The sequence below is a fragment of the Hypomesus transpacificus genome, chromosome 6 (assembly GCF_021917145.1).
Source record: "Hypomesus transpacificus isolate Combined female chromosome 6, fHypTra1, whole genome shotgun sequence".
In the NCBI taxonomy this organism is placed as follows: Eukaryota; Metazoa; Chordata; class Actinopteri; order Osmeriformes; family Osmeridae; genus Hypomesus; species Hypomesus transpacificus.
Genome location: NC_061065.1, coordinates 12,440,255 through 12,451,875, shown reverse-complemented (window position 1 = coordinate 12,451,875; position 11,621 = coordinate 12,440,255). Strand labels below are relative to the sequence as shown.

The 11,621-nt window shown below is 39.8% G+C and overlaps 3 protein-coding genes across 9 annotated transcripts in view; 1 reads left to right on the top strand and 2 right to left on the bottom strand.

The window, feature by feature from the left end:
- The first annotated feature begins 202 nt into the window (after positions 1-202).
- LOC124469112 (signal recognition particle 14 kDa protein-like) lies at positions 203-1,613 on the top strand. The gene is made up of 6 exons (XM_047022203.1): positions 203-226; positions 347-419; positions 610-722; positions 863-895; positions 1,053-1,142; positions 1,371-1,613. Exons 1-5 carry the CDS (start codon positions 203-205, stop codon positions 1,140-1,142), a joined length of 333 nt encoding a protein of 110 aa, XP_046878159.1. The 3' UTR covers positions 1,371-1,613.
- Positions 1,614-1,922: 309 nt separating this feature from the next.
- On the bottom strand, positions 1,923-8,099 carry LOC124468959 (neuroglobin-like). The gene is made up of 5 exons (XM_047022023.1): positions 7,803-8,099; positions 5,067-5,174; positions 3,706-3,826; positions 3,362-3,442; positions 1,923-2,387 (listed from the first exon to the last, which is right to left on the bottom strand). The coding sequence occupies exons 1-5, from the start codon at positions 7,967-7,969 to the stop codon at positions 2,265-2,267; spliced, it is 600 nt and encodes a 199-aa protein (XP_046877979.1). The 5' UTR covers positions 7,970-8,099; the 3' UTR covers positions 1,923-2,264.
- Positions 8,100-9,250: 1,151 nt separating this feature from the next.
- LOC124469245 (pleckstrin homology domain-containing family G member 3) overlaps positions 9,251-11,621 on the bottom strand; it is a 45,568-nt gene continuing 43,197 nt past the window's right edge. For all 7 annotated transcript variants that reach the window (XM_047022419.1, XM_047022423.1, XM_047022424.1 and 4 more), the window contains one exon: positions 9,251-11,528. In XM_047022419.1, the coding sequence (XP_046878375.1) occupies positions 10,588-11,528 (941 nt within the window). In that variant the 3' untranslated portion in view covers positions 9,251-10,587. The remainder of the gene's footprint in view (positions 11,529-11,621) is intronic.

Genomic DNA, 11,621 nt, shown 5'->3' with positions numbered 1-11,621 from the left:
CATTTGTAATAAACAGTTTTCATTCAAAATGTGCAAATATTTCATTTATGACGTGGTCACTTAAGTAGAACGCAAGTCGGCAGCAGAAGTCGATAGTTTCCCTGCTTTGAATCGACAGACAGTGGAAGCACCATGAACCTAGATAATTCGCCCAAAACCTTCAGGGATGCTGTTTTAGTTTTTTAAGTAGCCAACTGTAAACATGGTTCTCTTGGACAACGATTTGGTAAGGCATGTGGTTGTGTTGTCATGTCAGTTATTAATTGAAATCCACACGTTATATTATGTCCAGACAGACATCTGTATACAGATTATCTCTTATTTTCTGTGCCATCGAATTCTTTAGTTTTTGACGGAGTTGACGCTACTTTTTCGCAAATGCCGAGGATCGGGAACTGTGTACATAGCTTTAAAGAAATGTAAGTCCCGTTGTTTTGAACAACTATAGCCTAACATGCGAAAGCCTATAACCTGAAGGTTGCACACCTGAATTAAGGAATTTAATTGGCATACCTGTTCGGGGGATGGGTGTGGGCAATTCGCTCGTACTCAACAAACAGTTCTTTTGTTACTTTGTTTTATGCTTTGTACAATCATTATTATTTGCAGATGATGGAAGGACAAAACCAAAACCTCGAAAAGGAAGGCCAGATCCATTTGTGCCATGTGACAACAAATGCATTGTAAGGGCAGCAAGTGCAAAGGAGAAAATCAGCACAGTGGTAGGAATTCCTAACGTTTAAAGAATTTAGAATCTTTGTTCATTTAAATGTAAAACTAAAGCTGCACTCGGAATTTAACCAATCATACTTTAAGGTTAGGCTATATTACACTGACATCTGATTTTTATATGTCCGTTTAGGTCAGCTCCAAAGAGGTAATAAAGTTCCAGATGGTAAGTAGCCTATAATAGGCCAACAATTTTTTTCATACCGCTAATAAGAGTCAAATTATAAATTAATATCCTCACACTTAGTAACGATGAATTTCCGATTTCTAAAATTGTAGTCATTTAGGTTGGTGTACATATTTATATTAGCTGCTCTTTCCAGGCCTATACTAACCTGCTGAGGGCACACTTGGATGGCCTCAAGAAAAGGGACAGAAAAGCTAAGAGCAAAAAGGCAAAGGCCGCCCAGTGAGTAAGTAATAAACTTGCCTTGTCAAGTTCAGTGTTTTTTTCGGGCCCCCACAGCAGCAGCATTGTCAAACGAATGTTATTCGTCATCAAGTTCAAAATTACATCTCTCTCGGTGACTCTGTGTCTCCGATAGATTAGATAGTGGTTTCTTTTACGTGGACAAAAATCTGAAATCTATATTTAAAAAAATTGTAGCGGCTTCTGACACCCAAACAACTTCTGCTCACAGAACGGCAACTTGGAGAACAAAAAGGTGGACAAGACCTTTTGAAACACTTTCTTTATTTGTTGGAGGGAAATGGAGACACGACATTTCAGTAAAATATGAATCTATTCTTGTTATATTAAGATAGTTAAGGGAGGGACTCCAAGTTAAAATAAGAGACCTGGACGGGAGTTGAATAAAGCTTTTTGTCATGCTTGATTTTGATTTAGTGCTTTGTAAAATAAAAAATATTTCAGTGGGGTGCAGAATTTATTGCTAAGCTCTCTTTTCGTGGTTGTCCGTTGTCTTGAAATAAATCTAAATAATGTTCAGTATACAGTATAGCAGTACTTTTATTATAGCAGGCAAGTCCAATGTAAGCGTTTTTTATACATCCATGCACAATGCAAATTACTCTGAGAATGTATTTTTGTATTTATTAGTACTTTGGAACAACTAAACCGAAAATAAACCCCCACAATCAAGATACAATCGGATTACAGTAATGTTTAATGATTATAATTCACTGTGAAAATAATTGGGCCAACTATGTGCACAATTGTACATTGTCCATGATTTTACAGTAGGATTTAACATTTTAAATATATAAAAAAAACAACTATACATAACTGACAGATGAATGACATTTACCCATATGAGTACAAATAAGCCTAAACCTAAGTAGTACATAATCTAACACAAGCTGTTCCTGTTCATTACAATTCCAGAAGCATAAGATGGGTACAAAAAGTCAACATACAAAACATGTATATATGTAACTGGACACATGTATTATACTGGCCACTGCATTGTAATGCATGTTTCATCAACTATTCTGACAAGACGTGTTAAGTGATATTGTAGATGCAAGCCCCTATTGGATCCACAAGTACAGTACAGTTTGCACCTCCAGCGGTCCTAGATGAGGTTAAGCCTCTTCTCCGGTCTCTCTCGGCTGGTGTTGCCCATGGCATTTTTCTGGTTCTGTTCCTCCTCTAGGTACCCTTGCTTCATGATGGTGGTTATGTACAGGAATAATGTCTGAGAGAGCCAAGGGAGTTTACAAATGTATTAAAAACATGCCTTCAGCATAAAGTCATACAAATAAACCGGTATACAGTACTCACATAGACTGCATAGATTGATGCGACCAAGGTCATTTTGCTGAGTAGAGTAGAGTACACCCCCACCTTTTTAATGGTAATGTACTATATATTGATTAGGTTTGCAACCATATGGTACATGGCTTGTTTTCACAGTGGATAGCGATTGTTGTATATGCTGTAAAGAATTGAAGTGGAGCCAAACATGCAGTGCTGTTATAATGCACTTACAGCCTTAAAATAGCCTGTGCACTACCAATGTTTTAATAGCTCATTCAAAATACTGAAGTATTTCCTTAACTCTTAAGGCCCTGGTATGGTGAAAGGGTCATGTTTGTAATTTGACCTCACCCTGCATCTGTCAATAATATATGTGAGACGTGGGCAGTGATTCAGGCCCCTTTGTGTTCAGCAATACAATTACTGAAACAATGAAAAGAGTACATTCTTAGTATAACACCTGGGGTTCCAGTGGAGGAAGTGTTAATATGGTACCTCCACTAGAGGACACTGTAATCTGTAAAGTGTCTTGCATGTTGTTCGCTGACATCTTCATACATTGCATCAACAGAATCATGGATATTCATCAAGTGCAATTCTGAAGAGTTCACAATTTGTAATATGGCCTTGATGCAAGATCAAATTAGTTTGAGATGTTATTTTGTTTGCACTTCACTTGATCTCCCCTTAATGACTAGCAGACAGAAATAGACCACATATTCTCCATATAGGCATCATAAGTGTCATAGCCCTAGGAAAAAATTATTTTGATCTCTGTACAAATAAATTAAGTCATTGTGTAAGCTTTGGCAAACACATGATACCGCAAATCAAATGACAGAATTGGCAAATGTGTGCATAGTGAAGGCATGGCTGCTAGCTGAAAGTGAAGTGTTCCCATGCACTGTTTACCTTCCAAGCTTCCTCCACCTGTGGGGTCCAGTTATCCTTCAGGATCGGCTGGACCGCTCTTATGAATTCGGCCCCCACATACTGAAACAAACCCAGAGGACATAATTAGGGTCCTGAAAGGTTAGGGGTGTTCAATGAACAGCAAGCCATTCAGACTCATTATCTCATAGCCAAACATCACAGACTAATATAGCATTTTCCATTATGTTACCCCTCGCTATACAAGGGGTGGAGCACCATAACCCAACGTTTGTCCCTGTGCCAGGGGCTCTGTTGTACAAACCCTGGAGGATATCTGTCAAGAGCCATGGAAGCGCAGATGTTATAGTGGCTGTGGACCTTACCGAGTAGTACTTGGGTGGGGCATTGTAGCGATAGTGACTCTTGCCCAGGTCCAAGATCAGCTGGTCTAGTCGTTCCATCTGGTTAAGTCTAGCCACACTTTTCTCAATGAAAGACATTATCCTTCAAGAAATGTAGAGAACCTTATTAGATAATAGTGGCACACAACGGCAGACCAGTGCCAAATCTATTGATCACGATCACTGTACACATTTTATTATTTTGAGGTTAGGTACTGTGTCATTGGCTGCATGGTACCATAACATCCTTGACAGTGCTATACAAGTATACTGGACCACAGTCTGAACAGTGGTCTTTGTCCATGAAAAGTAGCAGTAGTGGTTACCTGCTCCCAAACTAGGATGAGAATAATCTGTAGCCGAAGACAAAGGATCCAGTAATATTGACAAATGTACTGTACATGTTAAGAATGCAATAATTCCATTGTATTCAATACTGTTGTGCCTATTTGAATACACACTTTTTCTTCATTTTATTTTAATTAACTGTAAATATGTTAATACATTGCCATTTTATACTGGCCAGAACTTGGATATCCATTGTGGCTTTAAAAAAAAAAAAAGATTACTTTTACACTAAATTGGTCAGCTTGTTTTAAATCATTCATAACAGCAAAGTGTAGCTTTCATGTCAGGTCTGGCTCAATGGCCACAAAGAGATCTCTAATTAGCTAATGCTATTGCTATCTGTGTTACCCGTTTGATGCTTCTGTTTGTGTTATGGCCTTTCAAAGACCCATGTGGAGTGGGTCTCTGTGGGGAACGTAGACATTCTGCTTAAGTGTCGTCTTTTTGCCAAGGCAGCATGGAGTTAGGCCAGTGCCCACGCACACATCTCCAAGACTAGGCAGTATTAACTGACCAACTGCACTGGAAGTCCACAGTGTGAGATCAAGCATGAACCAATGGTTCAAGGCCACTGCCTGCATAGACACCTGTCAACTTCCTGTATCACGGAACACTTGATTCGTTGTAACGGAAGGGGCATTTTGGATAGTAGCACAGTGGCATCAGGGATGTCAGCATCACTTCCCTTGGCACCATTCTTTACTCCCAATTGATTCAATAATAATACTACTAATAACTGGTTTGCCATTTTACAGCTGTATACTGTACTTTAAAACAATATTTTGTAATTCAATCTGAATTAGTCATTGTGGCCTCAAGGAGGTGTCATAGAAATGGTTTTGGCAGCAGGGCTGTGCTCACGACTCTGAGGTGCAGAGATGTGCTAGGTGCTCATCTGAGGACGGACAAGGGTGGTTGTGAAGGGTGAGACGACGGCAGGAGTGGCCGGGGCCGGAGGACAGAATAGTGACGTGGATGTGACGAGTGTAACTGACCGTAGGCCATGAGCTCGGAGCTCCTTGCTGGTCCTCAGCCTCTCCAGGTCCTCCACGTCTCGGAACAGGAAGAAAACGTCTTTGCATTCTGGATGAGTCTCAAACAACCTGTTGCCAAGGAAACAGGACACTTCGTGAGCTCTCGAGGTCGAGATTAATAGATTCACAAACATTTTAACTGTAATATGACATTTCTTTCCCTCCGTGGACAACGACGCCCTTTTAGTTGTGTATTTTTGGTCTGGTTCACAAAACATTACTTCAGCAGATAACATTAGTCCTCCCTTAGAGGAACATGAAGGTGACTTGTGCAGATCTATCAGTTTTACCAAAAAAACTATTTTCAAAAGACTAAATGCAAAATTATTTTGGAATATATTTTAGTCTTCATGCCATAAATATGGATTTGTGATTAGAATCTGTAGCATTGTTAGGGACTAAACTGCAGAATATCACAATCCTTTGTTGAGGATTTTTCTGTTTCATTTGGCCAGTTATATCTCTTTCTCACCAGGAGGTCATTAATTGCTCTCCAACTCCAACTGATAGTGCATACGACAAAGGTCATGCCAGAAAATGCCCTGCTAGGAGTCTGAATACTAACTTTCTTGCCTAGTTAACACCTAGTGCAGATGTGGTTGGCCAGTCATAGGAATAGATGAGGGGAATGTTTAAATGACGATGAAGCGATTTAATATTGTTCTTCATGTATTCAATCTTCACAAAATACAGGCACCCCCAATAGTTTGTCCAAGTTGAAGTTGGGCTCCCGGTCTTCATTCTAATTTGTGACACACGGTACAGGACAGCTTGACTGAACAAAGGATTTGATACCTACATAAAGGCTATGAACATTCACAAAACAATGTGAATACCATAGAACATGAGTGTTCAATCCTGGTCCTCAAGGTCCACTGTCCTGCATGTTTGAGATGTTTCCCTGCTCCAGCACACCTGATTCAAATACAAGACAGTGGACCCTGAGGACCAGGATTGAACACCCCTGCCATAGAAACAGACACGTAAAGCTTCTGCTTGGGTTTAACAACATCGTGATGACGTTTTGTCATCAGCTGGACACAGCATAAAGGTGATTGAAGATGATGTTAAAAAAGCAGACAATTCTTTTTTTCTCTGGAGGACAATCACCATTCTAATTATGTAATTAAATACATTCCATTTATCTGAAAAGTATTTCACTTTCTTCTGTAGGTAAATATAGTTGTGTCTATAAAATGATTACTTATGTCAAATGAGACAGTCTGTGTGAAGCTTTTACTGTTATCACACAGGATGTCACACCTGGTTGCATGTAAAGATGTGGTTTCAACACACTTTAATTGTAACAGAATAATCTCTGTCAGCAAGTATCATGTGTTACGTTCAAAGCATGGGTATTTTGTTGAAATATCAGTGAACATGAACCTCTGTGTTTGTGCCACACACTTTCAGCCGTTATATGGCAGGGCGATACATGGCTTAGTGTCTTTAGGTGCTTCACACTGATGCTAAAATAGGCATCGCTCTGCCACAGGTCCTGTCCAGCTAGCCCATTAACATCCTAAATGATAAGGCGGGGGGCTCTGATAAACAGCCTGTTATAGTTCAATCAGCACAGCCTTCGTGTTTGGGTTTTCAATGTGCTTACATTTACATTCGTGGGGATTTCTTGGTGATGTTCCCAGTCCAGTTCCCAGTCCCACAGAAAGATTTACTTTTTGGGGACAGACTGTTAGGGAGAGCTAAGATGGACTCTATCTACTGTTCAGTGGCTTTCGTGAAAATGCTAATTGGAAAACAAATTAGGTGTTTGGCACGAGCCTGCTATTTTTGTGTTTTACACTTCATATCCTTCAGTGAAAATGACTTGTCAATCTGTAGAATCTGTGAAAACACAGAGATACAACTGCTTGTGCATGGGCATGTGCAAGTTCTGGTTTCTTGGCAAATGTGGATAGCCATCTTGAAGCCATGCTACGGATGTTTAAGCTCTGATTGGACCACTTCAGGACATTCCCCATGTTGTTTCCTGGTCTTTGCAGAATGACTTTGGCCTTTCGAGTCAGAAGAAGGCCATCCCTACTCTGAAGCATTGTGGTGGCAGCGTAATGTTATGGTGATATTATTTTCGTAAACAGAGACTAAGGGACTTTTTCTGATAGAAAATCTATGCGGATACCATGCTGCCCTTCCAGAAAGCTGTAATTGAAATGTTGAAAGGCAACAGGCTTCCCAATCCGAAAAACCCACAGCCTTACGAGAGTGCTTTGGGACACTGGGAAACGTAGAGCCTTAACCTCAATCCCAACAAAGACTGTAGCATCCCTTCAGCATCCCTTATCTATCGTTTCTACCCTGCATGGCTCAAAATTATAGGCAGTATTCACTTTTTTCAATTATATCTATTTTGCTCTGTTGTTAAAACCAAAGTCTACAAACCATAACACAAGGTGCTGTTATAGAAACCCATCTAGTTGTGGATCTTTTTTCAAATGCTTAAAAATAGAAAAATTGGACTGTAAGGTAGCAAAAGGTGAATTATTTCACGTGTTTGGATAATTAAGACTCAAGTAGTCGGCAGACGGTGGGGTTGTTTTATGACTTATTATTTCCACGTTCATTAGTTTGTTTTAAATTCATTTTTAATTCAATGTCATGGTGAGAATGCTGCATACATTCCTGCAAAGCGTTTAAACAAGTCTTTTAAACACTAAATTACTTACAAAATGCACTCACCTGACAAACATTATTATTCCAACTTTAGCGATATCTTCTTGGATGACTCTCCACGTATCCTTTATCATCTCTCTGTGTTCCTCACTTAAATGTACAATGGGAACCTCTTCCTTCACTTCTCCGACTTGCTTTGGCACTAAACCCAATCCTGATATTGCGCAGCCCATGTCCGCGAGGGAAAAACAACCAAAAAAGCTACATTAATGATAGAGACAAATGTTTTTTAAATTGTTTCGACTTGATTCGTGAGAGTCTTCATCTCTGAAAACATACACCTGCGTATGAAGACCAGAGGCGGAGGAACGACTACACGTCGTGTTGTCAGAGCGCACAAACCAACAATCAGGAAAGTCTTGCGCGATGGGAGGGAGGGTATAGGTGTCAACTCATTTTAATGGAGTGATCCGAATATTGACCCCCCACCCATCGATTTAAGCAACATTAATAATATGATAGACAATGATGAGATGAATGGGCATCTCCAGAATCAGTTTTAATAATCATTACTTATCCGATGTGATCATGTGAACAATGACTTGTGTAGGACATGGATCCACATGACAGTGGAAAAAACAATTTGCTCACGCACTTTCCTGTTAGATGAAACTCGATTTATTTTCTACTGCTATGTAGCACTTTATCGAGATCACAATTGTTTTATCACAACGATTTTAACAGTTTTATAAGCTTATATTCACCGTATCACCAAAAACCAATACTTGCTATTTTCACACATACTGTACTGGTCCAAATTAGTCAAATATTTCCTGTTGACAATTCCATTATGCCTTTGACTGAGTTAATGATTAAATACAAGCCAATTTGCATGCATCTTCATGGATGGAAGTGTATAGTTTGACGTCAAAATAATCTCGTTTGAAAACGGCAAGCACACTGAATCATCATATCCACTAATCTGTAGAAAGCCAGCATCATGAGTCTGCCTGTTTAGTGACAGCTGGAAAAAAATATATTTCTAAATCCATTCACCAGAGCAACCCTGGCTTCCATGAAAAACATTATGCTCATGATGTTCTTCCTACATTTGCAAGCTTAATTGGTGTTCAATGCTGAACAAGTGCATTGCCACATTGTTGTGGCACTCTCCCTCTTTACCCATTTTGGAAAAAAAAGATTCTCACATGCATCAAGAGAGCCATTAGTGATGTTTGTAGTGCATCTGAAATTCCCTCTTAAAAGCAACTGTTTACAATCTATTGAGCAATGGTAGGATGCAGTGTTCCTCAATTGCTCAAAAAACAGCTTTGTAAATCAGGTAATAAATATAATCAACGTGTGCTGTTACTCGTCATGTTTTTAGAAACATTGTTTCTTTTTCTGTCATGGACACTTTATGGACGTATCAAAAGTACTGCTGCATGACCTTCTAAAAATTATAGTGGTTGTATTGATATACACAGAGAAAGAAAATGAGACATTTGGACCAGTTAGCACTATGTGTTGTTTTTAATATGGAATGTATGCCCATTCTGGGCAACGTAAACATTTCTGTACAGCAAGCCTGAAGAAACAACACAGCTTAACAGATATAGAAAGACAAACAGTGGATGTATGTGAAATTTACACCAGCTTAATAAATAAGAGGTAAATGAACAGGGTAAATGTAAGGATAGATCCTCATAGTAATGACAGTAGCAGTAGATGGTGGCTTGTGAAAGCGTAGCTCCCTTGGCAAGGGTCTCGTGAGTCGGTGTAACATCAACATTATTAGCCATTTAATCAATTGCACAATCAACATACAGTATGGGACTCACTGAAGCATCAAGGGACTTGGGAGGAGCGACACTGTACATTTTCTATTATGTATGTCATACAAACCATGATGATTATTATGAATAGTGAACACCATCTGTGATTTTTGCTACTAGGTCAAACTATGGGGATTCATTTACAAATTGAATATTTTTCAGACCCAATAATCCAATGAGTATTTTTAGTGGTCAATCCATGTGCGGTGAAAGTATAGTGCAGTCAATTGTAAGGGTCCTACTAAAGAGCTACATCTGGTGGCAGCCAGTTTGTGGCAATATATACTTAAGTTTTAGATCCAAGAAACCCTCAGGCAGTTTGAACAATATCATCATTCATAGTGATTCTAAAAAATTCGGTTTCTAAAATGGTAAATACATAAATGGCTCAGACCAAATCATTAGGTTTTCTTTACAAGTACAGGCAATCTTGTTTTATCCAGTGCATCAAGATAAGATGAATGGTTTAATTTCATGTCGCCACAAAACGTTTTGCATCCTGTCCAATTGTGCAATGTAATTGAAATACTGTGTTGAAACACAACCTACTATAAAGTGATTCAATCTGAAAGGAATGTTTGAGCTTTGGACATAAATATTTACACATTTTACAATACTCTACATGTGTCCACAAAAGTAATTTTTACTGTCTCAGAACTTGACAGCACACAATTTAGCACAACTATTTATTTGCAGACTGGCCAAAATATTCACCAAATACAATATAAGCATCTTTCTTCAGCAAACACATGTGATCATAGGATCACAACAGTTAGAAAATCTTTGGAAACTAGAATCTTGACACATTACAACATAATTTTTTGGTATTGTTTAAAAAAAAAAAAAAAAAAAAAGGTTTCTTAAGATGTACAGTTTATGCTTGTTAAAATACAGAATATGGCTTCCGGGCCAAGGAACAACAGTGGTTGACAAGCAACATTTGCTTTAACAATGTTTTCATGAAATAAAAAGGGAAATCAAGTAAGAAGTGACATTAAAATGTTCTCTTGTACTGCTCACCTCAGGTTGAGAAATTTCTCTCGCAAGTTTTTCACCATGCTCTGCTGACTTGCATCTGTCTTTTTGGCAGAGTGTGAAACAGTTTTATGCGTGTTCTGAAGTTGCTCATTCGAGAGAGGACCCTTTTCATGCTCTTTGCCCTTCCCACTCTGACTGACTGAATCTTCTTTAGCCCCCCCTTCCTCCCTTTGTCGATATTCATCTGACTCCTGATAGGCTCTGCAGCGGTCAATGACAGCCATTATGGAAATCTTCTCTCTAGTGGTTGGAGAACGGATCTGGACATAACTGTCATCAACTTCCTCATTCTTGGCCTGAAGAGGCATCTCCACAGGTTCTAAGGAGCTTGTTTCAGACTCTTCTGGAACCCTTTCCACAACAATAACCTTATGGTTGGGGTCAGTGGGCAGAGTATCCCGTGCAGAGACATAATAATCTCCATTAGAGATATTTTCCTGAAGATTCACCATTTTGCTCATATAAAGCCCATTCAATCTGTGGTCAAGGGAACCAGCCCGATGAAGCCTTGTGCACCCGTCTCCAGGGCCAGGGTCCCTGCTGGGGTGAGACCTGTAAGACTGAACCTCAGCGGGCCCACCTGAAGCGTAAAAGCTTGAATAGCAACTTGAACGTCGCCTTGCGCCACAGTCTAGCATCTTTTCAGGTACTGACCGGCTTCGGCCCACAGGTGGCAGTTGAGACTGGTCGCTAGCGTACTTGGAGCGAAGCTCTCGCACGTCAGGCCAGTTGAAGGCCTCCATCGGCTGAGGGCTTAGTGGGCTCTTTGATCGTATTCGGCTGGGAGACGGGACACGTGGACTACCCAAAGAACTTGGGGTGTGAGAAGGGCTTGGAGACCGGGCCTGCTCCAAAGGACTTACATCTTTTGGAGGTACTTGATAACATGGGGCCAGGGACAGCATCAAGTTTGGTTTACCTGTGAAACCAAAAACACAATGTACTGTTAACGTAGAGAACACCTTGAAGCATGAGCAGGACTGTACCGAAATAGGTCGTAGCTCATTAATGC